Source organism: Girardinichthys multiradiatus, chromosome 5 (genome assembly GCF_021462225.1).
Source record: "Girardinichthys multiradiatus isolate DD_20200921_A chromosome 5, DD_fGirMul_XY1, whole genome shotgun sequence".
NCBI classification, from domain to species: domain Eukaryota; kingdom Metazoa; phylum Chordata; class Actinopteri; order Cyprinodontiformes; family Goodeidae; genus Girardinichthys; species Girardinichthys multiradiatus.
In genome coordinates, this window is record NC_061798.1 from 30246658 (window position 1) to 30267799 (window position 21142).

General features: G+C 41.5%; 1 protein-coding gene across 1 annotated transcript in view; it reads right to left on the reverse strand.

The window, feature by feature from the left end:
* The window catches only part of pkd1a (polycystic kidney disease 1a), an 85035-nt gene that overhangs the window by 24769 nt on the left and 39124 nt on the right, over positions 1-21142 (reverse strand). The window contains exons 11-27 of the mRNA XM_047365021.1: positions 18378-18499; positions 18143-18287; positions 16832-17091; positions 16402-16749; positions 15737-16219; positions 15521-15652; positions 14677-14852; positions 13070-13200; positions 10093-12707; positions 7044-7241; positions 6657-6953; positions 5247-5686; positions 4682-4832; positions 1863-2015; positions 1559-1699; positions 317-638; positions 18-234 (exon numbers count right to left, since the gene is read on the reverse strand). Of these exons, the coding sequence (XP_047220977.1) occupies positions 18-234; positions 317-638; positions 1559-1699; positions 1863-2015; positions 4682-4832; positions 5247-5686; positions 6657-6953; positions 7044-7241; positions 10093-12707; positions 13070-13200; positions 14677-14852; positions 15521-15652; positions 15737-16219; positions 16402-16749; positions 16832-17091; positions 18143-18287; positions 18378-18499 (6331 nt within the window). The remainder of the gene's footprint in view (positions 1-17; positions 235-316; positions 639-1558; positions 1700-1862; positions 2016-4681; positions 4833-5246; positions 5687-6656; positions 6954-7043; positions 7242-10092; positions 12708-13069; positions 13201-14676; positions 14853-15520; positions 15653-15736; positions 16220-16401; positions 16750-16831; positions 17092-18142; positions 18288-18377; positions 18500-21142) is intronic.

Consider the following 21142-nt stretch of genomic DNA (forward strand, 5'->3'; position numbering starts at 1 on the left):
AAGTAACAAGCAGTTACTTATTAAGTGCGAGGTTGGCAGCTCCCTGGTGGTCCTCCACTGTGATTGATACGGATACACGGTGTTGGGCTGAGCGGAAGCCCGGTGGTAGGAAGGCAGAGTGCTCCGGATTGCTGCCTTTGTAAATGCAGAAATCCTCACAGGAGTCTTCTCTGCAGCGCGTCACCAGCAGGCTGTACAGCAAGGGGGTTTCTGAGACCCCCAGATCAGTGTAACCTGCACACAAAGAGAAGAAGAACAGATTTATTGGGTTTTTAAACAATTTAGGTGTCAAATAAAGCCCTCCTTTTAATCCCACCTGAGCAATTGAAGTGGACTCGGTCCAGCAACGTCTGAATCCTCCAGCCTTCTCCGTCCCCCTCACCGTACAGTATTCCCGCCTCCCCTGCTCCTGTCAGGTGACACTCCCCACCTTCTGGGGGCATGTTATGGTGCAGTATAATGGAGGCAGCTCCCTCACCATCCAAACTGCTGTCAGTCACATGCAGCGTGAAGATATAAGAGTCTTTGTCCCTCAGGACACCCTGTCGCAACACCAGGTTCAAGCCATCGCTCCCTGTGGTAGTGGAGGAGGAGTCCAGGACCAGAGTCTCATTGTGCAGCGTCATGGCGCTCCAACGCTGAATGCCACAGAGGGAGAGAAACATTAATGGCACAAAAAAATGTTTGCCAGCTCCTTAAAAATATAATGCCAAATATATGGTAGGAAGGACAAATTTATCTTTTAAACTTTTTCTTGATGATCAGATTGTTGTGAACTGCTTGATATAAACCAAATGTTTGGACCCAACAGTGACAAATGCAAGCAGTTAGTTACGTGAATGGCTCAAATGGGTGAGAAAAAAGCTATGTGAGTGGAAGATGAGCCGATTAATAAAAAGCTGTGCTTGCAAGAGATGGCTGAGCAAACTCTTGTTTGGAAACATCATTACATCAAGGTTCCTACTCCTTTATAGATGTATGTATGGATGGATGCATTATTTACAGTATGCAATAGGGACTAAAGTGAATGCAAATATATTTTATCTTATATTTTATGCTTCCATTATAATCCAGAGGTGGAAAATACTTTAATTATGCTATACTTTTCCAGACTGAATAGGAACCCTGAGAGACACAGAACGTGTGAGAAAACAGATCAATTTTACATCCAAGCTGATTCAGACTCATGCCAAGAACAGCAACTGCAGTTGTGTAGAGAATAGAAACCTAAGTTGAGTTTAATAATTGACCCATAATTTTGTGCAGCTGACAGCAGCCAGCTGGTCTGGACTGTCTGTGTCTGAACTCTAGCAACTCAACCAGCATTTGAAATGGGTTCCTTATGTTGGTTGGGACATAAGATATCCTCTCTGGCTTTACTCAGGATTATGATGACCTCATTTACCTCACACCCACACACAACTGCAAAACATTCCCAAGAGAAGAAGTAAGAAACAAGAGGAGAAAAGCTTACGTCACTCTGCCAGAACACGGAAAGCCACATACTGAAACACAATGTGCTTGTGCCTTCGTTTTAAATGTGTATGTGTGTGTTTACCCCTCGGTGAAAGCCCTGGCAGTTGGTGCAGGTTCCTCTAAGGAAGACGTACGAGTTCTGGCTGACCTCATAAATGGACTGGGCCTTACAGGACACACACTCCAGATACACCATGGGAATGTGGCCACTCTGCACAAGAACCTGTTGCAAATCCCAAATGATCACAATCAGAACATCTCATTGATCAAGACGCATATTTTCTAATTTTACTATTACTGCACAAATAAAAACAGGCAGGAAAAAGGTTAAAATTAATCATTCACCACTGCATAAATGCAGATCTAACATGTCTGTGTATACTCACAGTTTGAGTGGTGGACTCTGGTGCCATGCCATCTTTGCTGATAGTTAGTTTGAAAGTGTACTCAACACCTGCCTCCAACTCAGAGCAGGAGATTCCCAACACGGGATCGCTCAAGCCAAGGCCAAAGTTCAGGCTGGCACAGTGCTCTGGACCCTGGGAGTGGAAGTTGGATTCATTAGGTCTGTTTCAATGCAAACAAGGGAACTGATTGGAACAAGTCAGCACTGTCCAATGAGCACACAGGGCCAGACAACACAGTGATAGAACAGGCAACATACAGAAAGGGAAATATTGGTTCCATTTGATATACTGTAACTCTCTGACTGACATCAAACTCTTTCTTCTCTCTATCAGCAGTCGTGTCTGCAGTGTGATTGTGCCTGTATGCGATAGTGTGCGATCCTGTTGATGTGGACTGTGTAATTGTCAGGGGTGGGGAGCAAAAGTGCAGGCTGTGGAATGCTGAGTTTATCTCTTTAACCCTTAAATGCATGATCCAGTGTGCAACACACACAAATTCAAACCTCTATAATCTTTCTTTCCTTAAGCATTTCCATTGATACTAAATTTTACACCTGGCCTGTTAATCTTCACGCTGACTTTGAAAAAAACACGCTATCTACACGACCCTCAGGAATTTTATTTCTTGTATGTAGCTCATACAGATGGACATATATCTCAATTCTGCTGGACACACCCTTCTTGCATTGTGCTGCTCAAGCTTAATGTGTCCCAGCTCCCTCTACCAAGGCAGCAGTAAGCATGAAAAACAAAATCAACACAAACCCTTCAACAATGGTCATTTAAGAGACAGACTGTCTGAATTTTCAATGGTTCTCAGCAGGCAGCAGTTTATCCGAAGCGTCCTTTATTGTCCATTAAAAGCACTGCTTTGTTATTCCCCACTCTTAGAAGTGAACGTAAAATAAGATTGGAGAGTGTTTGACAGTTTAAATCTGTTGTTTCTACAGCTTCAGCCAAAGTTTTGGAAACAGAAAAGACAAAAAGAGGCCAGAGTAAATTTAATGTGCACCCTGCAGCTCTCTACCCTGAGGAATATACTCTCTAAGGAGCTAACAAGGTCTTTTTAGGGTTCCAAGCCTGCATCTACAGTTGAGCCCAAAATTAATCTTATAGTTTTACAAATTTGTTTCGTCTGACTGGAAATAATATTAACTTTTGGGACGACCCAGCCAGAGTGCGGACTTGTATCTGATAGGGAATTTTTGGAGGGCGCTAAAGATTTGGGTGATGGGGAGGAGACCTTCTAACCTCAACGACTTGAAGCTCATCACCAAAGATAAATCTTTAAAGATACCAGAGGGAACATGCAAAAAGCTGGTCAGCAATTTTGAGAACGTAGTTTTGTATAACAAATTTTCCATTATTAAGAAAGATATAAAACGTCTTTGGCTTTAAAGGTTGATAAATAAAAACTAAGGATTTATTTTTTTCTAAAATCTTTGTGCCTTTTTACATAATTTTATTTCTTTTGATAGATGCTTGTCTCATTTCCTATCAGAAAAATGTTTTTGGTTTAATAAAAATATATCTGAGATCTAAATCTTACAGGAATATGTATAATTCTGGGTTTACCAGTAACCCTACTTAAATAGCTTAGTTTCTTCTCTAACTAAACTCATTCTGCAGCCTAAAACTGGAAACAAAAAAAATCATTACTCAACTTTATCACTAAAATCAACACATATGGTCTTATACCAAACTTCTAAATCACACAACACTTAATAACCTACACACACTTGCACGATTCTTCACCAGATAAACTAGGCCATGCCCATTTCCACCTCAATCTTCTTCTTTTGCCAAAATCACAAAAATGCAAAACCTTACGATATCTGACCCCAGCGTTTATGGCTGAACGGGCTACAAATTGAATAATCTTACACAAAGATAAAGCTGAAAAGAATAAAAATGGAAGACTTTTAAAACAAAATCTGAGCTCTGCTAAAAACCCAATAAAAAAATCTTCTGTTTAAATCTAACTATTGGTCTACCTTGACGTTCGGAAATCTGCTTTTTCACAGACTAATGCTTGTATTTCAAATCTTTTTGCACTATTGTAATACAACTGCATATGTAGCATTCAGATCTGTGCTTCTGTTTGCGTATGGCGCTACATTAGACGTTGCTTTTAGATGCTAGGGATGAACAGTTTTTTGTTCAAAATATCTTTCATCTAGAAGCATGAAAATTAAAATAAATCAAGCTCGTACCACACAAAGACAAGATAAAAAGTAAGAATATTTTCCAAAATTTAATGAAAATTTGATTCCTGTATTTTTTGTAATTTATTTAAATTGTTGGCAAGTGCTGCCATCACAGGTGCAACCAATTCTTAGGTGGACTCTCATCAGTGGAGAGTCCTTTCTTCTTCACATTCATTTAGAAGGTAAAAAAAATAAGCATTTACAAGTGTTTGTGCAAGTTGACCACTAGTGGTCGCTACAAGTTCAACGATCTAAAGTCTAGTTAATGGATTTTTTTAAGTTGTGTGAAACTTCTTGTAGAAAGCTTTGTAAAACCTCCGAGCAAGGACTAACTAAAGAAAAATAACCACAAAGATTACTGTACGATACAAATGGCCATAGCTAGCTTAAACCCAGACTTCCAGAAATCGTTTGCCCGGTGAGTGGGGCGCTGGTGAACAACGTGCAACAGAAGGGATGGACGTCAAAAAGGAAGCTCTTAGAAAGGAAATTGCACAGGTGATTTTGTAACCGTAACTGCTTGTAGTTCTAGTTCTGTTTGTTTATAAACAACCCACCAACAAGACAGACCGGACGTGTCAGTAGAAATACCTTAGAGGTACTTTCACACTCCCAGACGTAATGTAGTAGAGACTGGCTGTCTGGGTCCATGTTGGGGTCATAGGATTGCTCTGCACTGAGCTGCAGGTCCTGCGTTCTGGACCACACCCGGTGGGTTCCTCCTTCGATAATGGGCTTCAGCCTGATATGAAAAATTGGTGAATGGTGAAAAATAGTGAAAAGATTTTTGAAAAACTTGGTAATGTGTTGCTGCAGGAGTGATACGTGAAACCATCCATGGAGTAAACAGGCAACAGAAAATGTTTATTTCAGCACCACATCAAGATATCTGCTCAGGAAGTTTTCAACTTTTTCTTTCAGACTAAACAAAAATAGTTCATTTGAATAGATAAATACATTTCTGGCATGGATGTAGTTTGCTTATGCCACTGGGCTGGATTTACTCTCATTGTTTTTACTTGGTCTCCTTTAAAATAATAAATAAAACTTTCCTCTAATCAAGCATTCTAATAGGAATATCATGAGCCCCAAATCCAAGCTCTCTTTTCTGCAGATTTCTTTCTTTATAAAAACCAAAGCGTGTTTTTGTACTCACTTAGCAGCCATGATAGTGAGTTGCAGACAGGCAGCTTTCCTTAGCGGCACGCCTTCATATGACAGAAAAAACACTAAGCAGTAGTTCCCTGCTGCCAAAGCCATCTTTGGCAGCAGCAGGTGTAGCCGCCGCAAATCCACCTCCACAGGCAGGCGGACCTCTTTGCTGGGAGGAAACTGAGACTCCAGTCCAGGGGGTAAAGGGCTCTCTTTCATTATTTCATTTTCACAGGAGGACTCTGAGAACACCTGCCAGAGGTACTGAGCTCCGTAGCGCAGGCAGCCCTTTAAGTCCACACTAGCTTCCACTGAAATAGGCTGGGAACGCCAGATAACCAGGCGGGACTGAGAGATTTGCACTTCAGGCTCCTCGCACTCTAAAACTCTGATGTTTACCTTCACCTGGGCCAAGACCCAGCTCACCAGGTTACTACAGTTTACCTGGCAGGGAAGAGAAAAGCAAGTGTTGAAAAAAGCATGAGGATGTAAAGTTTTTACATTTAGCTTCTGTGAAATTAGTATTATTCAAATATTCACACCCCTGGACGTTTTTAACATTTTGTCAAGTCACAACAAACTTCAATGTATTTTGTTAAGACTTTGTGTGAGAGACCAATTCAAAGACGAACATAATTTCAAAGTAGAAGTAAAATGGTATGTAATTCTGAAAAGGTTGGCATACATATGTTTTTACCCCCTTTACTCTGATACTCCTAAATAACATCCAGTGCGACCAAATGCTTTCAAAGACAAATACTTAGGAAATAGAGTTCACTGTGTGTAGCTTGACCTCAGTATAAACTTTGTGGTTCTGTTGGATCTCAGATCAATCTATTGGACTTAGAGCACAAAACTCCAAGTCCAACAGATTGTGACATTTTTGGCTTACATGCAAAACATTGTGACACATAAACTATCATGAATGACACTTGAAGGATGGTCAAAGATGATGGGAAGATGGATGGAGCTAAATATGGGGTAACCCTTGAAGAAAACCTGTTGGCTGCTGCAAAAGACTGGAGACTTGGGCAAAGGTTCACCTTTAAACAGGACAACAACCTTTAATATACAGCCTGAGTAGTGATGTTAGAATGGCCCAGTCAAAGTCCAGATACAAGTCCAATACAATTAAGAATCCATGGCCAGATTTGAAAAGTGATGTTCCCAGAGGTTCTCCATCCAATCTGAGCTTGAGCTAATTTGCAAAACAATTTCCATCCAAATGTGCAAGTGACTCATTTTCCTTCCACTTCACTATTAGGTTCTACTTTCCAGTGAATAAAATCAACACAAATACAATAAGGTTTGTGGCTGTAAGGTAACAAATGTGGGACAGCTTAAGCCTTTTTGTGCCACTGTATTTCAGTGGTCAATAGACAGATAAATGCTGGAAACATATAGATGCACTTACCTGAACCAGGTAGCGTCCTGGATGACTGTACTTGTGCACAGTGGTGGTGTTGCTGTGGACTGTCACAGAGCCGTCCCCAAAGTCCCACAAGCAGTCCACGGGGCTGGATTTGGGAGTGATAGAGGCCATCAAAGTGACTGTCTTGTTGATAAAAGTATCCTGCGGCACTGCATAGAGGTCAGCAGACTTCATCAGGTTCTGCACTAGTATGCGCTCGGTGATGTTCTGACTATGCATGTTGTTGAAAGCGCTCAGATAGATGATCAAGCGGCCTGGTTCTTCTGGAGTGTAGTGCACCTGAGGTCATTGAGAGAAGTCGAAAGCTGTTTGTCCTGTTCTGACCCTGATGTTAAAATCTGAGAACAGTTAATGTGTGAGCAATCTAACCTCTTTGCAATGTACGTATGTGGTTTTGAGGTGGTTCAAGTCAAATGTCCACAGGAAACTAACAGGTTTGCCCATCACGATGTCGGCCACATACAACCTCTTCACTCCCACAGGGATGGCTGGGCTGATTCCCTGGATGAAAAGCCCACTCACCGGCTCCATCACATCAATCTGGAGGTTGTGTCTAATATATTTGATCTAGTTTGTCATAAAGAAATAGAAAAAAATGCACTTTGATTTATTTTTCATTAGACCTACAGCCATAAACAAGAGCACCTTTGCACAACATTTTGAACCATCTGTTACATGGTTCCTACACAGAGGCTGAAGTCCTGAAGTACAATGAGCAGGCAGTAAGGAAGGAAAGATGGAAGAAAATAAAGAAAGCAAACAAGAAAGGTAAGGAAGGATAAGATATTTTTCCACACTGATGCTCTATCCATACTAATCCAAACTTGGAAGTAGACTAATATCAAGTCCCATACTTTTTTAAACTTTTCCAGACTGTAACCCTGTAGTTAACATGCCAGTATAATCTGCTTACATTCCTCCAAACTCAGTGGGAAATTCAGGTGTTAGTGTGTTTAAGTGGGGCTGTTACAGTCATGATATTGATAAGATGAACTGCAGCTTGACCAAAGATGAGATCTGAGTGCAGATCTGTAATCAGAAACACAAACTTGTATTTAAAAAGCCATGTTCAGCAGCCTGTAGCCTGAATCCAAATCACAACCTGTTCCTCTGATCCCAGTTTAATAAAATGCTCCCAATATCAACACAAGCTTTATTATTTTCTTTATTATAATTATTAGCTTTATTATTATTTATTATGTATGTGTCCAACTCATGTTCAGAGTTCTGGTGCTTGTATTTTTTTTTACAAAGTTTTTTTTTTACAAAGGCATATTAATTTGCAGCTGCACACATCAACTGAACCAAAATGTACCTCTAAAACTAAATATAAAGATTAATAAATAGTCAAAAGCATGATGCCTGACATTGAACTTTTGGTACAGGCAGTGCTGTAAAAGATACTGCGACACCTGTACAATCAGAAAACCATTTAAATAGAACCTGTCTGACAACATGAAGTAGGGGAAAAGATCACAAAAAGCAACACCATTATGACCTGATCTAAAGAAACAGCAACAGATAAGAAACAAATTGGAATCTATCAGTCTGGAATGGGTTACAAAGCCATTTCTGAGACTTTGAGACTCACAGTGATCCATGATCCACAAATAGAGAAAACATGGAAATGTGGTGAAATCTCCCTTTGGAAATAATAAAGTATTTTTGAACCAAACTGAATTTATGCGTGAGATAAAAGAAAAATAGAAGAAGTCTGTAATGGGGCAAATGCTCTTTTCCCTGCGCTGTACTTTGGGATTAAATTATCCAGATTTTTACCCATCAAAGTAATCCAGGACAAAATGAATCAATAACGTATCCAAATAACAGGCTTGCAGCTGCTGATCAGATGGGAAGCAGGTGTTTGCCATCAACCATTGACACTGTGTTGTGAGTGGAAATTAGGAGAAGAACAAAAAGCAAACAACCACTGTGTACCGTCAACGACACACAGGGTCACACACAACATAAGACCCTATGATTTATTACTTGCAGATCCAGTTTAGTTGAAACAGACCTCTTATTCTTGTTTTTCATGGCTCTATAAAGATCAACTTTCCACATACAAATTTTACAAGGAGTTTAATACCGGCTGTGAGGTGAACGACTTTGGCTGATTATTTGCAGATGACATTAAACATAGCATGGGAACATCTCCAGTTCACATTTCTTATCCCAATTATTTAACTCAAATGATGTTCACAATGGAAGAGAGACTATTGGCTGGTGCAGGCTCCTGTCTGACTGTGTCATGTGACTTGCTCTGAGCAGCTGAGGAGCTAGTCATTCAAATGTATTACAGTGACAGCAAAACTCTAAGTTTGAAAAGCTGAAAAACATTTTCTACCAATGTTTTTTTTTTTTTTTTTTTACTTTTTTTTAAAAACGATTAACTAGAAAAGCACCAAAATATGGTACGAGCAAAATTATCAACAAGTCCGTTCAAGACAAAGAGGAAACATGATTGGGTTATACCCTGTTATCTCTGCATTTGAGCAGCACATTGAGGCTGACCTGCGGAAACTGGTGGGGACAAAATATAATTTGCTCTTGGGAAGAAAATCGTCTGGAGTGTCCAGACCTTTATTGGCGGAGCACAATCCAAATACTTTGTAGACTAGACTAGACTAGATGTGGACCAGTTATAGGTATAAAGATGCACAAAATGAAAAAAGAAACCTAAAAAGTGCAGGAATGACCTGATTTTTCACAAACTGCATGGAGCTAAGAGTACTGCAGCGCTGCCTCTCCCCCACCTGTTGCTGAATACTGCCAATAAGCTGGTTTAAGGCAGCATGCTATGTTTTCTGATACTTAAAGAAAGGACCAATTTGATTGTTCAGAAAACCTTTTAGTAACAAACAAAACGAACCAGCAAGGTGTGGAAAGTAAAGAACCCAACCTATTATCGAGCAAATGAACTTTTGAAAATACAGTTAATGAAATTTTATGTTTTATTTTACTACAGGGATTTACATAGGAGGGATTTCTTTAAATTAAATGTAGTATCCGACTGCCTATACACTTAGTCTGAAACAACTTGGATCTGTATAAGGATAAACAAATCTATTCTGGGACAATCATAATGTAAAGATTACTTAGCACTGGTCAAACTGTTATATCTGGGAATTATGCAATACATTTGGTACTTTTGGCAGAAAAGGGTGGCTGTATGCTTATTTTTGTGTACGTTTAAATGTGTAAAGGTACATTTCCGGCACAGATGGCTAATCTTATACAAATAACATAAATGCAGAGGGAAAAAAAGTAGGAAAATACATCTTTAAGACACAAAGCATTATGGGTAAATCTTTAAAGCAGAGAATTCAATGCAAAAATGTGTGATTGAATGCAAACTTTGCTATCTATGGCATAAACATAAGATATGTCTTAATAAATAAATCTGTGATAATATTACCTCGTTGTAAGCAATCAGATTCACCATGTAGGTGTCCACCCTGCTGAAGGCGTGAGTATAGGTTTTGTTCGGCTGAGGGTAGATTTTGGCATCGTTGCTGAAGATGAGGATCAGGGTGACGTCCGTACCCTCCATCAGAAGAGGGGTGAACTCCACCTTTTCGTTAACTGCTGCCAAGCTCTTACTTGCCTTCAATTCCACCTTAATTCCATCCTGAGCAATAAACTCTCTGGAAAACGCTTCACTGCTAACGTCATTGGTGGCGTTCAGAGTAACGATGGCCGTTTTTGGCTCAGTAAAATTCAGGAAGGTTTGCCGACCTGATCTAGTTCTTCCGTCCACCAGCCACATCCACCTCACATCAGTTCCCGTCTTCACCTGCCCTTCCAAAGAGATGCCAACTCCGGTTTCCACGAAACTCTGATCCTGGTCATTGTGTCCAGAGAAACTTAACCCAGAGATTTTATCTTGGACGTGGATGACCTTTGATGTGATCTCTGAGCTAACTTCATTAAAGGCCTCCACAGAAACTTGTTTTATGCCTGGACTATTAAAGGTGTAGGTCAACCAGGGTTCGGTGCACTGTAGATTCCTTCCATCTATAGACCACCGATACTTCAGATCTGAGCCTTTCACAATCTCTACAGTCAGGTTTGTTGAAACTCCAGTGGCAACTGGGTTGTTGCTGATCATTAGGGAAACACCTGCAGGTGGTTCAACAAAATATATGGTTTTGTTGACCAGAAGCTGACCCAGGAGGTTTTCTGCTCGTAGAGAGATGTCACAGGGTCCTGGCTTTGAGAAGATTAGCTCCACCATTTTCCCACTTACATTGAATGAGCTGTCAGGATCCAGCTCTCTGACAACGTTCCAACTAAATGTCATGTTGGTGCCCTCCTTCAATCCCGCTTGAAGGTGGAGAACACTGTTTGTTGCATAGCAACAGCTTTCCAGCGCCGTGCTTCCACCTCCTTTGATGTCTTCGGCCAAAATCCGCAGACCCTCCAGCTCCCGTTGCACAAACAAAGAGATGCTTGCATGCGCTGTTCCGACATCGTTCTCTGCGATCACAATGATGTTGAAGGTGCCAATGGAGCGAAAGGTGTAGAACATGTTGTGTGTCCCTGGGATTGAGGTGCAGCGGTCACACAGAATCCAAGAGTAGTGTACGCCATCTCCCTCCTCCTTGTAGGCCTCAAAGTGGACCGAGGAATTCAGAGGGACATTTACTAAGCTGGCGTTGACTTTCAGTCTCAGGATCGGTGCGAGCACAGTAACCAGTAAAACAGTCTCATTCTGACTAACACTATTGGCAGCTTTCAATGTAATATTGTAGTTCCCAGACACATTGTATGTATAGAGGATACTCTGGCCTGTAAGCACATTTCCATCTCCAAAACTCCAGCTGTAAGTGACATCAGAGGCCAGGGAAGAAGTTGTGAAAGTGTACGGAAATCCTCGTGACAGGTTATTGTGCTTTGTCCCATTGTGACGAATCAAGATTGGTCCAATGGGCACCAGGACGTCAATAACAGCATTAGCATTATTGGCAGAGATGTTGTTGAAAATATGAACAGTTACCAAATAATGACCTGGCTTTTTATACTTTGTTAAAACATTTCCAGAGCCATGGATAAGAAATGGACCTTCCTCTCTACCAAAGTCCCACCGATAGCTGTAGTTGAACGCTGGCTCAGCAGTCACTTTGAAATGTACTTCCTCCCCAACTGCATAGTGTGATTTTTCAGGAACGAAGCTGATGTTAGTCAAAGCTGGCTGTACACACACCCGGTTGATAAAATTGGCCTTGGTGGCCTTGTTGACTCCGCTGGAAAGGAGCAAAGAGAGGTTGTAGTTTCCACTCGACTGGTAGGTGTGTGAGATGGTGGGGTTGCCCTGATGTGTCTCATTGGGGCTTCCATCCCCAAAACTCCACTGATATAGGTGAATCGTTGCATTACCAGACACCCAGGCCTGAAAGTTGACTTTGGTCCGCTCCTGGACACATACCGAAGGCTCCATTCTTATGACTTGGAAGACGAACACGTGAACCGTCAGCAGCGTCCAGCCGGAGCTCACTGCATTCATGGCGGTCACATTTACTGTGTAGTTGCCCTCTTTGATGTAGTGGTGCGACATGCGAGGTTCAGATGCAGTGTAGCTGTTGCCGTCCCCCATTGAGAACATCCATGTGATGTTGTTACCAGAACCGAGGTGCGCCCACACTGTGGTGGGGCTTTGGAGCTCTGTAGGAGAGGAGCTTTGAGCTGTTAGGTCCTCGATCTCCTCGTACACAAATATCTCTGTGCAGGCCGATGTGAAGCTGATGGTATTGTTTACTGATACACAGACGTTGAAGACACCGCTCTGTGAGAAGGTGTGCGCCACACGACGACCTTGTTTGAGGGCGGAGCCATCCCCAAAGTTCCAGTTGTAGTGTATGCCATAAGGTGAGGGAAGAGGATGGGCCTCAAAGTCGGCCGATTTGCCCGCAAGCAGGAACTGTGGCTCTGTTTGTATGTCAACACGGGTCAGGATGCTGTAGACGCTCATGTTGATGCTCTGGCTGACGTTCTCGTAGCGATTGGATACAGACACCAGCGCTGTGTAAATACCTGCCGACATAGAGGTCAACAAAAGAGAATGAGATGAATGCTTTAAGAATAATATCCACTGGTTTATTTTTATTAACAGATAAGACACTGGCCATAAAAATCCAGCTGCACAAACTGCGAAGTTTGTAAAACATGCTGTTCCCAACATAACCACAGTAGTTTACTAGTGACAAATGCTGGTTGAGGAATATCTCTCACCAGTTTTGGATCAGGTTGGTGACCAGCATGTTGCTCAAACAACATCTAAAGTAAATCTGATTGATTCAATAGAAAAGTCTCGGGGTTTGCTTTAAACGCTGTGCTAGACTTCAGCTTGAGTCATTTATCTTGATTATCTGACAGGTTCAAGAAGGAGGCCATACCTGGCTGAGAGTAGATATAGGTGATGTTTTTGCTCAGGAGAATTTGACCAGGGGAGACCGGACAGAGGAGAGAAGGAGAATACGGAGGCTTTGACTCAAATTCCTCATATCCGCCGTCACCAAAAGACCATCTGCAGAGGACAAGACATGATGAAAGGACCTCAAAACAGGATCTCCTTTTTCACTCCATTTGATGGCAGTTTGGGTACACTTATATTTACAATGGACTGGAAAATGTGAATCTTTTCTGACAAAGAGTTCAGTGAAGGGTTTGGAAAAGAACAAATGGAAAGAATAAACGTTAAGGCTCCTTAGACGAAGAAGATAGGGGAAAAGAAAAAGTACTCCAAAGACAGGAGGTTAGGGTAAAAAAGGAGTAAAAAAATGGGTAAAATAAGAAAAGTACTGGGGAAACAGTTGGGAAACAGAGGGGAAAATTCTCGTCAGCAATCCTTCATGACCACATGGTTATAAATTTAAGGCTCTGTTTCGACTGCTGTGGTGCTAGTAGTATGGCACACAGGATGCTTAAAGCTGAGAAATGAAAGGAAAAAGAGACAGATTCAGAATCAGAATCAGAAAAGCTTTATTGCCAAGTACGTTTTTGGACATACAAGGAATTTGTTTTGGCGTAGTCGGTGCAATACAATACAAATTAAACAGTATAAACATATCTACAATATAATATAAATATATGTGCACAGTTTTAAGTGAGTGAGAGTAAGTATAGAGAAGTATAAGATGCAAGAGCAATACAACAGTGCAGGTGATCATTGTGCAAGTATGGCAGTGCAAGTAAAGCAGGAGTCCAAGCTGAACGTTAATGTAACGCATAGAGTTGCAGGTTACAGGTGTCCTGTCAGCAAAAAAGGGGGGGTGTGGGGGAAAGGGAGAGTTTCAGGGTGGTTTCTGGGCTTTGTTAACAAGGCTGGTGGCAGATGGGAAAAAACGGATCTTGTGGCGTGAGGTTTTGGTCTGGATGGACCGCAGCTTCCTGCCAGAGGGGAGAGTCTCAAAGAGTCTGTGACCGGGGTGGGAGGGATCAGCCAGAATCTTCCTGCCCGCTTCAGGGTCCTGGAGGTGTACAGTTCCTGGAGCGACAGTAGACTGCAGCCAATCACCTTCTCAGCAGACCGAATGACACGCTGCAGCCTGCCCTTATCCTTGGCTGTAGCTGCGGCGTACCAGATGGTGATGGAGGAGGTGAGGATAGACTCAATGATGGCTGTGTAGAAGTGCACCATCATAGTCTTTGGCAGGTTGAATTTCTTCAGCTGCCGCAGGAAGAACATCCTCTGCCGGGCTTTCTTGATGAGGGAGCTGATGTTTGGCTCCCACTTGAGATCCTGGGAGATGATGGTTCCCAGGAAGCGGAAAGATTCCACAGTGTCAATTGTGGAGTCACAGAGGGTGATGGGGGCAGGTGGGGCTGGGTTCTGCCTGAAGTCCACAACCATCTCCACTGTCTTTAGAGCGTTGAGCTCAAGGTTGTGGGGAGTTGGACAACTTATTTACTTTATTCAAACAGTAAAAGATCACAGAGTATATCTGTAAGGCTGTATATTAATAATTCATTGACCATATGGGCCTCCCCCAATGGATCATACCGGAAGGTGGCTGGCACAGACATGTCCACAAGCACAGAGGTGGTGAGAGTCTGATTGGACCCCTGCGGGACCACGTCCGGGACTCCCTTCACTGTAAGGTTAGTCATTGCCTGCAGTCGGTCCACGGTTATGTTGAAATGCCTCGTCAGTGTGCTGACGTGGTTCGTGGCTGTCACCTGGAAGAGATTCAGGACAGTTCATAGGAGTCAGTAGTCCGGGGTCACATCAAACTTTAATATTAAAAGGTTTTGATAAAAAAAAGTAAATATTATTTTCAAGCATGAGATATAATAAAAAGTGTTTCAGGGATTAAACTAAAGCTATTTTTTGACTCTATATCAATGGTTTTTGGCTTAAACTATTCTGACAGTGTGCCAACATTACTGATCCATTATTGTCGATCCTTTGACGATGACGATCCTTTCCATACTTACCCAGACTTGGAAAATACTAAAATTAAATTCAATGTTACAACACTGGGAAGGAACACTGCAGACTATTTTTACTACATTTATTTAGGTTTTAGAATCTACTAAACTTTCAAAATTCAGGCATAAAAAGCTTCTAAACTCAAAGGATGAACCAGTGCTGTGTGCACACAGACAATAACTTAAAATTGGATCTTTAGGCACTCTTAGGGAACAAACCAACAGGCTACCAACAGCCTGCCACAAAGACACTAATTTTGCCTTTTCTACTTTTGAAAATAGTTTGAAAATAGTATTTCAAGACCAACAAGGTGATTAAAAAAGTCAAACCTTGGCCACAGGCATAGGTGGGAAAAGACAGTTTCTGCATCAACATTGTAACAGAAGCTGAGTTTGAACATGTGACTAAAACTCACTGTGAGCTTGTAGATGGCAGCATTCTGGTAGATCACGTTGAGAACACTGTTGAAGTAGGTGAAGTAGGGCTTATCATCCACAGTCCATTTGAATGTTGGATTAGAACCTTTAAGCACCAATGCAGTGTAGCTCTGAAATGACAGAGGGCACTCTAATGTTGACTAAATCATATATTGTCAACCAGCACAACAGTTTGACAAGAAGTACAAACCTACCACAACTGACTCCATCAGGACCCTGTGTTCTGGGTCTGGCTGCACCACCAGGCCTTGGAGTGGTTCTTCCAGGTGGACAACCACGGTTAGGCTGGCTTCTGTCACATTATTATGGGCCTCCAGCTCCACCTGCACTGGACCTTTATGTTCCTCATCTCTTAGACTTAGATCTAGTACCGCATACAAGACAGGCTCTGAGACTTCGATTGCCGACCCTGAGGTCCACCCAGGCTCACAGACAGTTGGACTGGACAAAAACTCAGCGGGGCATTCTAACTGGAAGGTCACACTATGATCGCTGCCTCGCCGAGATACCCTCGTCTCATAGTGAGACTGCACGCGGAGAACAAGCCGGGTGTTGTTGGGCTGCATGTAGAGGGTGCCGTTATTCGGTGGAGGGTGGAGGATCGTCAAACCGAGGGGAGGTACAACTCGGAGAGGACACGATGCTGAAGACGGGTATGATGGCTCAGTGGTGGAAACCTGCAGTTAAAGTTTGGCTCATTTATCATGGTTTAACAAAAACCCAATAAGTTATTCAGCAATAAAAGTACAAATTCATCCATGAACAGCTCTACGCTTCAGGTCAAGCATTCCTAAGTGGCCTCTTTTAGCACTACCTGTCAGATGCATGCTGGGTAATCATATGAGAACTCATGACTTACCAGCAGGCTGTAGAGTCCAGGCAGGGGTAGACCAGCAGACAGCTGGGATCCCTGCAGCTGGGTCTTGTTTTGTCCCACATACAGGACTCTGATAAAGCAAATTTCTTCCTCCAACCAGCCTCCCTCCCCATTCTTCACAAAATTCTCCACGTTCAGATCTGGGAAATCTGCGGACTGTCTGGTGTTGTTCATCCAGAACCACTCCGATAAATTCAGAGCTAAGACAGGCTGTTGCCACGGTGACTGTGGAGAGGACTGACACCGGAGAAGAGATGATGGGCCACCATTGTGCTGTAGAGCGATTACATCACCAGGTGAGACCAGAATGTCCTCCAGTTGGTCTTGAATCTGCAACAGAATCGAGACTTTAAAGCTGCAGAGAACCTAAAATAGAATTCAAACTAAGCTTTTGAATAGCAAGTCTTCTCACCAGTACATGTGCTGGTCCTGCTTGGAGAGTGAAGACAATTTCATTCTTTAAGGTGTACTGGGGCCTCGATGTCCCAGGTGGCAGGTGGTGACCTCGGGTGCAGTTAGTACAGGAAGATGGGTGGCATGGATTGGAAAGGGCCAGACAACGTCCCTGGAAAGGACACCACTGCTCTGCCGCGGGGCATGACGGCGGATATTTGGTCAACGTGTGGCCGGGTGCACAAACAGCAACTGAAGCGCAAGCTGGACCTCCACAACCTAAAACAGAACGCGTATTATGTTCACACTCTAGGGAATATACACAGAGACTGCTGTTAGTAATGCTAACTATGCTGAGTTGGGAACGGCTAAAAACTGTTTAAAATGTTGAGTTGGAATCATTTTGTAAGTTAAAATCAGACTTAGATGGTCAAAGCTTTATAAAAACCAGAAATCAGAAATCTGTCTCAAATCTCCGATAAGCGTGTCTCCATTTTAATCGCCCGATTTTCTATTTGAGCGCACGGTAACTCAAAAATCAATGAACATGTCTTACAGGTCACGACAACAATCTTCCCTGTGGAAGTAGTTACTGTGGGAAGATGATTCAAACTTAGCTATTATTAGTAACTGAGAGGTTTAACAAGGAAGTCAAAAGAAGAACAAAAGCTTTAAGAAACATTTCAGCACTTCGATAAGGCTTAAGAATTAGAGAGCTAGACTTTGGTGGTTCCAGATCATTTCACTCTTTCACCCTCTCATACTTTTGCAACTTTGGCCGGTTTTCAACTGATTTTTCAGGAAGGCTGAACATTTCACAGCTTTGCTTTATTATTTTAAGTTTTCAATTTGGAAATGTTTGCAAACTTTTGAAAAAGACAGAGTAGAGGTAATGGTATACATTCTCAAGAAAAATCACACGGACATCTGTAAGTAATGATAACCAAGCTAACTAACTCCGTAACTAAGGCGCATCTACGCTTCCATGTTTTTGTGGACTGTTGCATTTATATTGTTCTAAATGTAGGGATTGTTGATGACTGAAGAGCTTATAATGGAGAGGGCCTTGTTTATTTGGTCTCCTACCTTCCTCTCCAGTTTGGCTATGCTTTGTATGCATTCACACGCTTCCTTCCTGTTCATTTACCTTAACCTCTTTAGACAGGCGTAGTCAGTATAAGAGAATATGTGTGTAATAGGAGGTGTGGGCTCAGGTGGTCTGTATGTGTGTGCATGTTTGATTTTTAAGCCCCGCTGGTAAACTCTGCAGGAATTAGTCTAGTCTTTTACATGTCCAGTGTATTTCAGTGTGTTTCTGTGGATGACTCACTGGGAAGCAGCAGGTGCTGGCCGGGGCATTTGGGTCTGTAGGTCTGGAATCTGATGTGGATTTGTGAACTTAGTTCCTGGGTGACAATCTCCAAAGAGGACAGACGGCCTGCCTGGACAAAGCTCATTGCAGGAAACAACAGCATCTGATAGTGGAAACAAATTGAAAAATTGTTTAAAGGAAGAAAGTTTGAAAACAACATTGACTAAATGAACAAATAGAAATTCTTCTTTACCTCTATGGCACTGCGGGGAGGTTGTGGATCAGTGAGCAGAGAGGCTGACAAATGATGCAATGGATGGTGGGAAGGAAAGACTGCCATGCCCAACATGTAAACTCCGGCATCTGGAACACGTACTAAAGAGGCAAAAACAGAATACAAAGTTATTTTTTTATTGTGCAACATCATACAATACCATACAAGTGGTTCACAATGAATAATTCAGCTAAAAAATCCAACTGAAACATCATATAGATTCCTTACTCAGGTCAGGTTGTGTTCTACACATTTTGATGATATTCTAATTCATGGAGATGCAATTGCATCTTCAGTCAGCCAACAACTAAATATAATGTGATGCCCGAAAAGGCTTTCAGAAAATGTTTGTTAAAATAAAACTATTGGTATTGATCTATGTCTTCCCCTCTCTCTCTCCACCCCATTGGTCAACTTACAAATTAAAGGCCATTTAGTGCCACAAAATAAAAATAAACAAATAAAAAATATTGGTGTAAATGTGAAGAATTACTACTGGTGAAATGAAAACTGTCTAGTCCAATACAAATCTGTATTAGATTTGCTGTAGTGCTGCATGGGTGTTTCAGATAACTATGCAGAATTTTGGACACAGCTGAATTATGACAGCAGCAGCATTTCTCCAGAAACTACACATCATGTTTGCTTTGTGTCTATCTCTGCTGCGAGATCAGAAGCAAACCAGCTTCATCAATAAGACCCAGTTTCACAGGTTTTTGTACAAGCACGTCCGATCAGATACTAAGAGCAATGGTGGTTAGTTAGTTTTTCCAATCACGTACATCTTTTTCATAAAAACCTGATGATAATTAGGGATATTATGCTCATATTGTCACATTCAGATTCGCCTCTGAAGAAAAGCCAACTTAGAGAAATGAGTAACAAACATTTCCTAGTAGAACGTCACACAATCTCTGAAGCAGGAAAAAAACCAACAAAAACAGAGTATGATTTATCTGTTTACTGCAGGGCGACACAAACACAGGGAGACAGACGGATTAGAGCAAATTAAACACTATGAATGCAGCAGGCAGACAGATGAAAAATGAAAACTGCAGCCAGCCACACACACTGTTGGTTTCACTGATAACAGCCACTGTTATTATATCCTTGAAGGAAATCAGCCTTATGCCGATATTTCCTGATACTTAAGAAATGATATTTAAACATGCAATAATATGTGTAGGGTGTTTTTATAGATTGTATAGATCCAGGAAAAACATGAAAAAATCTATCTATCTATCTATCTATCTATCTATCTATCTATCTATCTATCTATCTATCTATCTATCTATCTATCTATCTATCTATCTATCTATCTATCTATCTATCTATCTATCTATCTATCTATCTATCTATCTATCTATCTATCTATCTATCTATCTATCTATCTATCTATCTATCTATCTATCTATCTATCTATCTATCTATCTATCATCAGTCAGTCATTTTCTACCACTTCTTCCATAGTGGGTTGTGGGGAAGCTGGTGCCTACCTCCAGCGGTCTATGGGCAAGAGGCGGGGTCCACCCTGGACAGGTATATCTATATATATTTTTATACATATATAATGTATTGTAAGTACCTTGAGGGAATAGTGGGCACAGTAAAACTTGTTTACAGTTTACAACAAACTGACTTTGTAGAAAACATTTTAAAAGCCCTTTCTTATTTTGCTAAATACCAACATGCTGATTTTCTTCTTCCAGTTAAACTAAAAGCAGATTTATTTTAAAGTACGGTATTCAGGTTCGTTGCTTCAACAGCCCAGCTAGAGTTCATGTTTCTCATTGACACTGTAAATTACAACATATAACCTTTTAATTAAAAAAAAGTAATTGAGTTGCTATGATTTACTTTTAAGGTGTCCAAGAAAGCACCGAGATCCCTGATTCTGTCTTACACAGAGATACAGAAAACCCAATATAAGGGAATCAAAAAGTAATTTAGTTCTTTATTTTACAGAATGTAGATAGAAGTCAACTTTAAGGACACAGCTGTATGAAAGACAGCCAATGTATTTTTGGCTGACACACAGTGAGCCCTCTGTCGTATTTAAAGCAGTTGGACAACCCAGATTCAAGGAGGTGACCGCCATTCCATGAAAAATAAAACTTCAATAGTCTGCAAAGTCAAAAAAAACTGTAAAAGAAAAAATAAGCGAGACATGAAGGAAAAACGGGAAACTGCAAAAAACAACAGACATGAACCAATAAATAAAAGCAGCATTTAAAATGTGAAATTTAGGAGGATCTGCCAATGGGTGAAAGGAACCAAGGAGTTCATATTACTGGGAAGGGTGATCATTGGATGCAAACTAGGTGGGTGGATGGTGGTGGGCTGCAACTTGGAAATCAAGTCAAATATATTTATTAATATGTTTATAAAGTTGTGCTGAACACATAAAAGGTCCAGGAATCTGCAAGTAAGAGACAATAAATGAAAGCAGGTTTTGAAAGTATCAGGAGTTAATGGTGCCGTAATGTGAAACAGCAGCCTGTAGGTGCAGCAACAGCAAACGTCTGATCTCCTCTGTTCTTTCAGCTATCCTTCAGTACATCTGCTCACCTACATGCATATTAGCTGATGAACGGCAGTCAAAGTCAACCCAACGGGCCAAAGGAAACGGCCCAAATTAAAGGAATCTAATAGGATTTAATGGCAACACAGAGGAAGTGCATGCACCAGGAAAATAAATCAACACATGAATGGCGGCCACAGGGTAATTATCAGTAAACGCAAAA